This window comes from Xyrauchen texanus, chromosome 35 (assembly GCF_025860055.1).
Source record: "Xyrauchen texanus isolate HMW12.3.18 chromosome 35, RBS_HiC_50CHRs, whole genome shotgun sequence".
Taxonomy (NCBI): Eukaryota; Metazoa; Chordata; class Actinopteri; order Cypriniformes; family Catostomidae; genus Xyrauchen; species Xyrauchen texanus.
Window position 1 is genome coordinate 28,597,203 of NC_068310.1, and position 14,268 is coordinate 28,611,470.

At 37.0% G+C, this 14,268-nt stretch overlaps 1 protein-coding gene across 1 annotated transcript; it reads right to left on the bottom strand.

The window, feature by feature from the left end:
* Positions 1-5,967: 5,967 nt before the first annotated feature.
* LOC127629213 (transcription factor 21-like) lies at positions 5,968-7,629 on the bottom strand. The gene is made up of 2 exons (XM_052106340.1): positions 7,016-7,629; positions 5,968-6,392 (listed from the first exon to the last, which is right to left on the bottom strand). The coding sequence occupies exons 1-2, from the start codon at positions 7,454-7,456 to the stop codon at positions 6,303-6,305; spliced, it is 531 nt and encodes a 176-aa protein (XP_051962300.1). The 5' UTR covers positions 7,457-7,629; the 3' UTR covers positions 5,968-6,302.
* Between the last annotated feature and the right edge of the window lie 6,639 nt (positions 7,630-14,268).

A 14,268-nucleotide genomic window follows, 5' to 3' on the forward strand; every position in this document is an offset into this window, starting at 1 on the left:
TTCCAGATAATATGTAGCTTTCATGGTGTCAGTAGTTATATGGCTAGGAAATTATGTATCTATAATAGTTATAATATAAATAGTTTTATACCTTGCCACGTTGGCAGCAATAGTACTTTATATACACAGTACTGTGCAAAAGTCATAAGATGTTTCACAAAAAGCATTTGTCTTAAGATGGATATTTATATCTTAAGCTTTAGTGTCAATAGTAAATATAAATGTTAGACTGAAATGTTAGAAATGTTATAATAATGTATAAGTCTGAATGGACCATTTTTATATTTTCCTTAAAGTGAGAATCTATTAACAACAAAACAAAAAAACAATTTACATAACAACAGTGAAGTATTAAAATACTGTTTGCATAATAAGCATAATAGGCTTTCCTTGCCATCCATGATGACATCTAATTTTCACAAAAATCTGTTTATTCATTATGAAAGGCTCATAACATGATGATTAATAAAACTAAATTTAGATGGGGCGAAAAAGTGTATAGTCTAAAGTTGCAGTTAACTTTTTTGATGTTAATGTTTCTGATGTTAAAATAACCACACCTGTAACTTGAACGCACAGTAAATCAGACATTATACAGCGCCTCATGTCTATCCACAATATTCTCAGCGAGTCCACTGTATTTCACGTGGTCATATATAATCTTCATATATATATATATATATATATATATATATATATATATATATATATATATATATATATATATATATATATATGCAGTGCAAATATAAATTAATACAGATGCAAGGGAATTTAGGTAGGATGTGTTGGACAAATATAAAAAGACTAAATTGTGAATTGCACATAATTATTGCTCAATGGGGCAGTTTTAACTGTTCATGAGATGGATAGCCTGAGAAAAGTGTTCTTTTGACTGACGGTTCTGGTGCTCAGAGCTCTGTAGCATTGGCCAGAAGGCAACAGTTGAAAAATGTAGTGGGCTGGGTGAATGGGGTCCAGAGTGATTTTTCCAGCCTTTTTCCTCACTCTGGAAGTGTATAGTTCTTGAAGGGGGGGCAGGGGACAACCAATAATCCTCTCAGCAGTCCGAACTTTGTAGTCTTCTGATATCCGATTTCGTAGCTGCACCAAGCCAGACAGTTATTGAAGTGCAGAGGACAGACAATGACTGCTGAGTAGAACTGGATCAGCAGCACATCTGGCAGGTTGAACTTCCTCAACTGGCAAAGGATGTTGCTGGGCCTTTTTCACAATAGAATCAATGTGGTTCTCCCACTTCAAGTCCTGTGAGATGGTAGTGCCCAGGAACCTGAATGACTCCCCACTGGTGCAACAGTGCTGTTTATAATGGTGAGCAGGGTTACATACATATGTAACATATATAACATACATATATATCCCATACATATGTTCCTCCTATGATATATGTTCACTTCCTGGTAAATGTGGTGAAGCAGAAGCTGCAGCCAGAAGATGCTTCTTTATCACTTGCCTGTATGTATTTGAAACTGTGGCACGTTAGCACTTTAAAATAGGCCAAACATTTACAAAATAAACAAAAGACAAAATCTAAAAATGTTTAATCAAATGATTCTCTGGAGAGCACACTCCAATAATTTACCTATATTTTAGATTTACGCATTTCAATTTCATAACAGAATTCCATGAAATTGAATTTAGTTGAATTAAATTAATAAAACCTCAATATTCATTACATTTTATTCATTTAATTTTAATAAATCTTCCTCAATTCAATTTCATGGAATTGTGTTATGAATTTTGTTTGTTTGAGTGAATTAAATTTAAAATGTAAAAAAAACCATAATGTTTGAGACAACTTCACTTATATTCATTAACAAAAGTAAACCGCTGTACTCACAATTACTGAATGCACCGATTGCTGGTGTTAAAACTCTTGTCTTTAGGACCACATCTCTCCACTTATGTTTTCAGTTTTTAGTCACATAATTTACATCATTCATTCATCCTATAGGTAAAATCCTTTTCTTAAATCAATCAATTTCCTTCTTTTAGCCTTTGAGCCTCTGAGCTCTGACTTAAATGTCAGAAAACATTTTTCTAATTAAGAAGAGATCAGTTGATTGGCCAGACAGCCATCTTCCCCATCTTCCACCATCTTCCCCATCTTCCACCTGAAATTTTCAATTACGCACTACAAATAGTTTGATTAATTTGCTTTATTTAATTTATTTTACAATTTAGTTTAATTTTTAATCTTGCGAAAAGGTAAAACACATTTAAAAGATAATAACTAAATTATAAAAATGGTTTAATATACAGAGCTTTGAGAGAGGGGGCACAGTGGTCTGGCTGAGGGGGCACTGCCCTCTGCTGGCCATCATCCTGAAACCCATAATAATTAACAGATTGGCGAGAAAGAATAATATCTCCTCACTATAATTCTTTGATCCTTTGTTCTTTGGTTTCTGACATTTTTTACTGCTGCCTTGGTACATAACATAAGGACTGTTTATGCTTAACCGGAAGTTCCGCCCACATCGCCCGCAAAACCTCATGGGACTCAGGAATATTGTGGATAGTAGGGAGAGAGGCAACAGACACACATTTCCAGAGACAAATAGTTCTCTCTAGCCAGGTGTCAGATAACTAGTACAAAGATTTAGACCTCGGTCCGGATTGAAATGTCCCTTCGGTCTGGATCCGGACCAGAGTCCACCTATTAAGTTCCCCTGCTGTAGCCTATGCTTAATTATTGAATACATTCTGATTGATAAGTTTTCAATAAAATACATGCAAATTGTCCTGATCTATGAGGTGGTTTCCAATGTCAAAATGTTGATTCTGAGGTAATTTCAGGTATGTAAATTCACTTTTCAACAAAAGGTAGTGATTTGTTATGAAGAACATCAGTCGATGTGAGCAAATTCAAAGTTTGCTCACATCGACTGATACACAATTAATTTGCTTACTGTTAGGGCCTATAAAATGCCAAACGTAAACAGGTTATTAACCTAAAGTGGTTATTTTGAATAAGCATATTTTGAGAATCTTAAATTGTCATAAAAAAGCATCTGGCTGTCTTAAAGGTATTTGCACAAGTTGACAAACTATTACCCCTGTATATTTATATCACAATAACCCCCTTCGCCACCTGTAATAAAATTAATTTTTAATCAAAACATTGATTAGGCCTATTATTTCTTTTCACACAAAATGTTCAATCTTAAAACACTCTGCAGGAAAAATAAAAAATAACAAAATTCTTCATAATTCCCATAATCTAAATTTCTAAAACCCAAAGATATTAAACTAGGCCCTGCCTGCTTTCAGAAAGTAAATTAATGTTGCTGCAATGCTGATATTACTGATGTAACCTGCAGTAGTGGGGCTGATTGAGCTCTCCCAGTCGCTGTTCAGTGACTAGGTGCTGAAATCAAACGTGTCATGATTTATGCAGTTTCCCCCACATTGTTCAGTTCTCTGCAATGTTGTTTAGTTTACAGAGACAATTTGAAAGACCTTAGTCATTTAGTTTCTGTCTTATTTTGTTTTATGTTAAGTATAAATAAACGTATGCCACTGAAAAAAATAAAATAATAATAATTATTTTTTATATATATATATATATAAATAATAATTATTATTATTTTTTTCAGTGGCATACGTTTATTTATACTTAACATAAAACAAAATAAGACAGAAACTAAATGACTAAGGTCTTATAAAAAAATATATATATATATAAAAAATGAAAGAGGAGGCTGTGAAGGGCAGCAATATGTCGCCTTTAGAAACAGACCAGGTATGAGTAACATTAGCTCTAACAACCTCTAACGCTCATAAACTTTAACACACACACACACACACACACACACACACACACACACACACACACACACACACACACACACACACACACAAACATAGGCATTATAAGCAGCACCAACAATTGTGAAAACGTTTAAAAAGTCAAACGTAAGTAAGAGTTCAAAAGTAAGAGATGATTTTTAGGAGTACAGCGTAAAGGCAATTCAAATGTTTTGGTTACTTAAACTGCCATATTCCATTTAGTTAGGCTGTTTGCTTTTATATTATATTTTATTAGATATTTCTAGGCATTTGTGGCATATGCCTAATGTTGATAACTGCAAAAGAATGCTTCAAAGCATACTTCCTTTTCTTAAAACAAACAAACAAACAAACAAAAAAAAAACTCGAGATTACACTTAGAATGGAAGTGAATGGTACAAATTATAGGATGGCTTTAAGGCAAAAATGCTAAGCTTATAATTGAATAAAAAATACATTAATTATTCTGTTAAAACTTTTGTTTGAGCTGTAAATGTTAACGGTCGTTTTAGGGATGGAGGGTTTATGGCGTTACTTCGTCATGTAAGCGAAATTGTAAAATTGGATATAACTTTAAACAGAAAAGGTTAGTAAGTGATTTTATCACACTAAAATCATGTTAACACATATATTGTTTATGTCTTTTACGGATTGGCCCCATTCACTTCTATTGGCCTGTCTGTAGCCTACTTTTTTTTTTTTTTTTTTTAAGAAAAGGAGGGGTGAGTCCAAATTAATTTTTTGTGATAATCAATATTAGCCTATGCCACAGATGCTGTCGACGAGCTTAATTTCTAATGAACCCGAAATATTAATATAATGTAAAATCCCTACGCAAAAATCAAACAGTAGGCTACAGCAACAATCAAAGCAGCAACTTGATCAGCGTACAACACATTAGCTGCAATTGAGAAGGCAGTATATTTTAGTGTTGCCCTCTCTCGTTAATCAAGATTCTATTGGTCACCTTTCAGTATATCTCTTGGTTGATTGATCTGACCTGCAGCTTGAGGGGTAGCGGTAGGGTCGGTCATTAGAAAGATCAAGTGGGCCCTGGACTTCCTTGAACTGCGAGAAGATGGCTAATTGTTTTGTTGCACGGCCAAACACTTTTTTTTTATAGTCCAAAAGTCTCTTGAGAGAGAACATTGGCATGTGGTCTAGATACACATACTGCAAAAAACTGCCACAGATAAGTGAGTGTGTGTGTGTGTGTGTGTGTGTGTGTGTGTGTGTGTGTGTCCCTCAACCTAGCGCACATCACCCCTCAGCCTCTCCTTATAATAACAGCGCGTGATGGATGATGGCGGAGGGCTTGATATTGTTTTCCGCCATTAAACCGTTTGTTCTCACCGCGTGGATTTCTGTAATCCTGTGAGAGTAGTTTAATGTGTAGTACAGTTATTTGCGCGGGGGCAGTGTTTTCCTAAACTCTAAGGCCCCAGCGTGGATGTGACATCGGGCATCCCATCATCAGTAACTCCGGGTAACTCAGAGGAGTGACGCATAAATATCTGTCCGCGCGCTATAAACAGAACGGTCACAACCCCGCGCGAAATTAAACAACAGCTCCTCCGCGAGAGTAAGACCCGCGCAATTTACTGTCGAAAAACAACTGACCTTAAACACGGACCACGTCAGCCTACATTTTTCTGGACTGACTAAAAAAGTAACCTTTTTTTTCCAGAGTCGGGAGACATAAAGTGTCCTGGAGAAGACTTTAAACGAACAAAAGGACAGTTTTCCTATTATTAAAAGCGTTCATCTGATTTCCAAAATGGCAAAGACTTTCTTATCTGATGACAGATATATCATGATTAAGAGAAGGCTTACTTTTCATCCGATTAAGAGAATTAATCATGTTATCTCTTGCAGGCAGGGTAACATGTCCTCTCGTCAAAGACCTTGAGAGAAAATAGTGGGCCAAATTGAAGGTTCACACAGGTCATAGCAAAGTGAATAAACTTAGATGAAGCCGTACGAGTTTATGCGAACAACGTCGTGCGAGACCATACGAAATAGCCAACTCGTAACTTATGTATGACTTTTCATGAGATCGGGTTGGAATAAACATAAACAATCCGTCTTTGTTCAATCAAAACTCAATAAGTTCAGGAAATGCAACTTGGATCCCAGGAAACTATAAAATCAGTACTTTTATTTACATTCGAATGCCTTTATTGACACTCTGCATCATAGCCATTTTACCTATAAGATTTTTCGTGTTTTTCTTTTATTACAAAAAAAGCGATGGCAGCATCTATATAAAAAAAAGTTGAAGAAAATCACACATTATAGCCTCGAACCAGCAAGGCCTATTTGTGAATATTTAAATAGATATCAATCTCTCTTTACAGGAATGCAAGTGAGGATGTTGTCCCCCAGTTATTCCCACTCCTGTCCTTTTAGATAGGAGATGATGTGGCGTTATTCTTTAATTAAAATAATTAGAATAGGTCCATGTTTGCCCATGAGCTCCATTTGGTGTTTCAGGAAGCTGTAGTCCCGCATAAACGTGTTGAATTCAACATTTCTTTCAGTTCATTTTCTGGTTTCCCCGCCACCATAAACGGCCAAGTCTGTGGAAAATAAATAAATATATATATATATATATATATATATATATATATATATATATATTTATTACATATTTAGAACAATTAATTACATTGTAATTTTTATTTCAATTCTACGTATAAAAATGTCATACAAAACACAAAATAATAGGAGGTGATTGTAGTTCAATTTTATAGTATGCTGCTATGTGTGAAATTTAGAGTATAATTCAGATAGGCTATTCAATATCTTTATTAAGTAGGCTACAGACATTTTTTATTAGTTTTATAAATTGATTTATAAAAAGCAGGGTGATGGATATGCACATTTAGCTTGTCATTGAACGGGTTAAGGGCCCCATCAATTTCAGAACTATTCTATAAATAATTTGGGCCTTCCACAGTAGGCCTATATGCAATAATGCCACAGAAGAACCATTTTGGTTCCCCAAAGAACCTTTAAATTGTCTACAAATAACCTTTTCTATGGATGGTTGAAGGTTCATCTTGAAAGCACATGCTGTGAACCTTTATTTTTAAGAGTGACAGATCTACTTGTGGTATATATCAAATAGTTTCGCATTCGCAATTCGACAAGACACAAAGTGTTGTGAAATTCTGAAGCCATTTATAAAATAGTCTCTTACCAGGTTGACAGGATGGACGTAGCCATTCTCGTATTTGTCATTGGCAAGTATCTGTCGCAGGTGCGCAATGTAGCTCGAGGCCAGCCGCAGCGTGTCCAGTTTGGAGAGTTTGGTGTCCGGTGGAACCCACGGTAACGTCGTCTTTAACCGGGAGAAGGCTTTGCTCAACACTCGCATCCTCGCTCTCTCGCGCGCGTTCGCCGCATTCCTCTGGACCTGCTTGCCCTCTTGGGCCACACCGTTGAACGCCGATTTCCGCATGGCGGCTGATTTGCGCCGCTTTCCCGTGGTTCCGGTATGATCTGTAACAGACGTTCCTTCGCAGTTGGAGCTGTCCTCGCTCTCGTTTAATGTCTCCGGGTCTTTACCGAATTTCAAAAGACCATCCAACAGCTCAGACTCATGAAATTCATCCACGTCGCTAATGGAACCGGTTGACATGTTAAGGTGGAGACCTGATAAGTTGTGGAGAAGAACGAGTCTGAGGAGATGTTTGTGGTTCCCTAAACGAATCCTGAGACCGTGCAACTGTCTTTGGTGTAGAAACGTGTCATGTGCGAGCTGAGGACGACCGTAACTTGTAACTCACGCGCTGAAGAATCTTACCATTTATCTCTCGCGCTCAGGGGCGTGCCCCCGCACGCGGCAAGATAGTGGGAAGTTACTCAGATTTCTTTCTGTGTATGATCGAATCATTGCACTTTCATTTAAAACACTCAGTGCATGTGCAGTTTCTATCTCTCTCATTATTTATCATTTAATTAAAGCATTCTTGCCAATCCCAATTATTTTCAATAAAAGTCTGCGGTCGATCAGATAACAAGAAATTAACAAATTGCAGAATATAACGAATAATTATGTTAACCCCCTCCCCAAGAAATACAGTGTTTCACAGTTAAACTAAATATTTTACATTTGATCAATTACATTTAGTTAAAAATTACATTTTGTTATGAAATCTAAAATCTTAATATTTTTGGAATAAACGTGTTTAGTGATACTTCTTAACAAATCTCTTAGAAATTATTATCAAGACATACTGCTACTACCACCACCACCACTACTAATAATAATAATAATTAATCTTATTATTGTTGTTGTTATAATAATTAATAATAAATATAACAACAAATATTATTAGTCTATATTATTAGTAGCCTACATAGGCCTATTCTCTAAACTGTGATATTTTTCTACATTTTATTAAACCAAACTGATAAATTGACTATAACTCTAATATATTAACATTAATAATTAGATTATTAGTGTTATTTATATATGTTTTCAAAACTGTTGTATAGTTTATAATATTACGCCAATTACAGAGTCAGACTTAGGTAGGCCTAATGTAAACGTCTATGCGCGTTTAATGTAGGCAGCAAGGGGCACCTGCACGAGCCCTTTGAATTCCTTTAAGTTGACAGGTGGTATGCTGGGTGTTTTAATGATGTCCCTCTGACCGGAAATAACATTAGGATACATAAGATTGTACGGTGATGAGCCCACACGTAATCGCGCATTGCTCACGAGAAACCGTCCAGATTTCAGCAACGATGCCCTCGAAGCGTCTCAAATGGCCCACTGGCGCCTCTGGAGGGGCACGTGAAATGGATACTCCGCGTCCCCAAACCCCTTGTTTTGCTTTTTTAATGGCACCCCACACCGGTCTCTAATACAACCTCCTAATTCAAGCCAAAACATCCCGATCTGCCCGAGCTCTAAGTGGCGAGGTTGAAGGCGACTTAAATCAGGCGATGATTGCTACGACACACGCGGGTGTGTCTGGTCTCCCTAGTGCCCATCAACCTCAGATGCCCCTAGTTATGGTGACGCAGATTAAATGAAAGCGTGCGTAAAATTGCAAGAAGAACGATACGGTCAACCGCTAATTACCCTGGAAGACATTTCCAAAGAAGAAAAGACTGATTCTCCAGAGATCTACCCTCTGACACTTCAGAGTTCCGGTGTCTCTTAGAAACAGCATATCTCCTCTCTCTCTCTCTCTCTCCTCTCTCTCTCTGCAGCAGCAAATTACCAAAAGTGTTTTAACCTTGCCATCGTTCTTAACCTGACAGAAGAATTGTGTTCAATGTTACATTTAACTGAGAGTACACAAGATAGATAGATGGATGGATGGGTGCATTGATTTAAATTTAATTGCACAACTGTTTCCTAGTGTATTTAAGTTGCATATTAATTTAAGTAGCAATTCTATATAATGCAAAAGTAACAGAACAAACTGTAAAAGATGAATTCTCAGTTGCAGGAATATAAAAGGCAGGAGGATATGGTAGGGTCATACAGTTTCACTGTCTCTCTGAGTCTGTATCTCCCACCCTTGTGGGTGGGCTTGTCAAAAGAAAAGAAAATGTACGTAAGATTAATCGTCCTGTCCTAGTGCAGCATTATGTGAAGAGCTTAAAATAGCCTCTGTGTTCCCGAAGACCGAAGTCACACTCAGATTAAGTTCTCTCATCTACCTTGACACTAAAACCCAGAAAGATAAACAGACAGGTTAATATAAAACAGCCCTGTACTTTACTGTACTCAATATATAAAAGGAAATAGTATAAAAGGATTTTTCTAATTTTCAAAACTCATATAAAAATTGGAGCATCCATTCTCATACATAATCAGATTTTTGAGGAGCCATTTAAATGCCACAGATAAATATTCATAATCATTTATCAATAATATTTCATATGAATATTTTATTATTATTATTAACAATGTAAACATAGGCACCGCAGCAAGCAAAATCTTCACACATTTTAACAACTAAACACACAATACTTGAGAATTGTGACTCCATGACACATAATTCATTGATTACAAAAGTTCTTTGTATACTGACTGCAATTACTCCGATTTGTCTCTCAGTCCCTCCATTGTAATTGTGACAGACAGCAACAGGTGAACAGCAGTCTCTATAAATGAAAAATGAGGGAGTGAGATTGAACAAATGCCACAAAATGTGGTTTTCACAGTGGTCTTAGTGGGGATATCACTAATTAGTCCTGTAGGGTCAAAGGTTACTGGAAACTGGACACTCACATGTCCGCATCCGACTTAAAGCTTACACACACACACACACACACACACACACACACACACACACACACACACACAAACCGTAGAAGTGGTCACCCAACTCGTAAGATGACAGATCACAGCAACTGCATACACTTAATCATACATGTGTCTCAACCGCTCACTCTCTGCATCGTGGCATCTAACAAACGGCAGTTTCTGGCCAGAACTAAACTTTAGAAAGGGAAAACATTTTAAGTGACAACCCTGGTTAAAATAAAAAGATGAATTAGACTAACAAAACAAGACAAGAATGTAATTTACTGGCTTGAATACAAATTATCCAGTTAGGCAGCTCATGGGGTCAAACATTGTTGAGTCAGTTAATAAAAACATAACACCTCATGAAAGACTTTATAACTGACAAACTGTTTCATATAGACTGATGGTGTGGTTTTAAATGCTGCTTATAGACTTAAAGAGGTCATCTGACACATACAATATATTGGAATGTACCACATGAATCCGTGAGTAAGAGGAGATTGGACTTCTTTGTTTAAATAATAATGAAAAGGGCCAATCAGCCCCTACACAGAGACTATACAGTTGTGTGTGTGTGTGTGTGTGTGTGTGTGTGTGTGTGTGTGTGTGTGTGTGTGTGTGTGTGTGTGTGTGTGTGTGTGTGTGTGTGTGTGTGTGTGAGTTTAACCTGTAGCATCGTTACTGTGTCACATGGGATGTGGACCTAAGCAAGAAGGGAGACAAGGGTATGACGTGCATTCGGGGATGAACACTGAACTGGAATGGATTAGCTGTCAGATATTATCAAGATGTCTTGCAGCTGTGTGTGTTGTATTTGTGAATGTGTGTGCCTGATGTTTGTGTTTGTGTGTTTTTGGGTAGGGAGGCTGGGAGTGGTGGTGTTACTCCCCTACACTGGAGCTGCTAACTCCCAAAGTCAATGTCCATAGTCGGAATGCACAAGTGTTTTGACTTGTCGCAAAGATTTAGGGAGGACACAACAGCACGAATACTTTTAAGAGTAAAATCCTTATAGAAGCTACAACTCAAATAGAATATTTAGAGTAAAATTGCATGACATGCATGAAAGGGGATAGACAAGAACAAACATGCACTTTTGGTGAGCATCATCAGGTGTTCATACAAAAAGCTACAAACGTTTTGAAAGAGTCAAACACTTTCATAGCATAGTTGCTAACTCGATCATCTCAGCCAGACTAAGGAGATGGCACAGAAGACAATAAAGTTAATATTTCACCTGAAACAGGATTTGTGACATGGTTAAATGAATACAGAAATAATACACTATTTTCTGTATGTAACTGTTGTTATAAGAGTGTGATTTATAATCCATGATTGTTTTTTTCCAAAAAGGTTACAACATACACAAATAATGTTCTAATCAGCCTCATACTTGTCCAAGCGCATTCCACAATCGTAATATACAAATCTTGATACATATTTTTTAGGAATAAATATTAGTAGTTCTCCTACATTCCAAGTAGGCAAATGATGCAAAACATATTGAACAGTTACTTTTTCCAGTTACTTTTTCAGTTTCCAATTTGGAAATAAAAGGTTTCTCTAGAATATTTCCAACAACTGTTTTTAGTAGTATTATCCAACCCTCAAATGTTTGAGTCAAAAAGGCGAATGTTTCCTTTTAAATGCATCTTGCACATTAAATCATATTTAGACAAACGTTTACAAACAACGTTTTGCCTCTGACCCTACAAACCATGTGGAACATTTTGGCAGCACCACTTCTGAGTGGTCAGGAGGTAAGAAAACAGTACAAAATCTAATAATTCTCAATGGACAGTTCTTTTAAAGTTATGTTTATATTAAAGAAAGACAGGCTTTCCTACACTCGTGCATTCTGGGTTCATCCTAAAGTTGTGCACGTGAGGACTGTCAGACAGATGTGGGGTCACCCTGAAGCGGTGTTTATGGGAAGCTTTGTGAGATTGAGCCGAGTGTCTGATAAACTGATCGTGTGAGGCTGAGGTTATTTACATTCTATCTCTCACATGGCCAGAGATAAATGACTCTTCTCTTTATGAGCTTCATCACACTCAACCTATTGCTCCTCTTCTAATCACTTAAAGTCTATGCACACACACACACACACACACAAATACGCTCCAGGTGCATGAAACCTCATACTGTATGCATGATCGTGTAACTATGATGGAGGAGTGAGACAGATTGAAAAAGAAAAATAGAGATGGAAGGATGCAATCTTTATGCATGATTACTCTGGGAGTCAGTCACAGGGGACAAATTCTCTATTTTCAAATGAGCAAAGCCAGAGCAATCCATGAAGCTAAATGATTCCATGTCCACAGAGAGCCTGTTATCATCAGGAAAAGAGTGCAGACCATTGAGGGCAGCTCGTACAGCTAACAACCCCCAAAATTCCCAGCAAAACTCTGGTATCAAACCTCCTGTGTCCAACAGGCTTGCCGATATCCTGTCTGAGTCACTCCCTTGGAAACTCTGCTGAAAAGACCAGCATGAATTTCCATGTTCGTCCAGCAAGTTTAGTGCTGATTTAGAGGTGGTTTAGCTGGTGGATCAGCACCTCCATGCTTTCTACCAGCCAAAAAAGCATTGTCTGGTTGCATGCTTACATCAACCATCACTATTACTACACATACGTAGGTTTAAAAACAATTAATCCTAAATATCAATTAGCAGTGCCCTAGCAGCCTTTCAGAACACCTAAGCAACCATAAAGTATCTCCCTCACTACCACTGCAGTGACGAAATTTCCAAACACCAGAGGTGCGCTAACGTAACAGCCAAACAAGCTGATAGAAGAAATTATCTGCACTTTCAAACAGCATATTTTTTAAAAACAGCCGATAATCAGGGCTGATTATTTACTGTCAAAAGGGGTAGAAAAACATGTCAGAAAATTAGAATACAACTCAAATTCTGTGTGAAAGAAAAAGTTTCCTATGTGGAATTACTTTGAATTGGGTGACTATGATAGCAGAGTTGCAATTTGTAAGCTTTGCATTGCTAGTTCTAAAACTTTGAAACTCCAAAATCCACATAAAGGGAGCATAAAAGTAATCCATATAAATCCAGTGGTTAAATCCGTGTGTTCAGACATGATATGGTAGGTGTTGGTGTGAAACAGATCAACGTTTAAGTCATTTTTTGTCATAATTTCTCCTCTCTGCCCATTAGGTGGCGATATGCAAGAAGGACGTGAATCACCAAAAACAGAAGAAGGAGAATGAGAAAGTGGAAGTGAAGTGGAAATTGACTGAGCAGGGAGAATTTATAGTAAAAATATTTATTTATTTCTCACTCACACCTATCAAATCTCTTCAGAATATATCGATTTGACCACAAGAGGCTTCTGGAATTCTTTATGATGCTTTTATGTGGATTTTGGAGCCTAAATATTTTGGCTCCCATTCACTTACATTGTATGGACCTTAAGAGCTAAGAAATTCTTCTAAAAATCTTCGATTGTATTCAGCAGAAGAAAGAAAGTCATACAAATCTGGAATTACATGAGGGTGAGGATATAATGAGAGAATTTTCATTTTTGGGTGAATTATCCCTTTTAGTAATCATTTTAAAAAGGGGTGTAACAGTTCGATTTTATGATATAGATCAGTTCTGTTGTCACTGTGATTGTCAACTAACAAACATAAGGGTTCAACATTACATACACCAGAGACGTGTTCAAAAACAAAAGCGATATATCCATTATTAGCACCAAAAGTCCTTCAGTGAATTCATAAAGATTTGTTCAATTTGCGCCAATGTAGATCACTAAAAAGCATTTGCATGTAGGCGTCTCAACATGTCACTGCAGGAAAAACTGTTGATAGGCTGCCGATAAATATATTTCTGATGACCAGGGCCGGCCCAAGCCTTTATGGGGCCCTAAGCAGAATTTGATTTGGGGGCCCCCTCGGTGCCGCCAATATGATAGAATATTGTCAATGCTTGATTATTCGCACACTATAAATCTAACACACCCCTTATCAATTTTATTAGTTGTAGCTGTGTTGCTTACAACATACCAATGTCTGCCTGGCATGATTTTACCCTTCTACGGTTTTAAATGTAACAGTAGCACACCTATATTTACCCAATCCTGTTGATCCTCTGTTACCAGTTTTGTGTACTTCCTAGAGAACAATTTGCAGCAGACTTTTTGAATAAGTGAGCGGCTC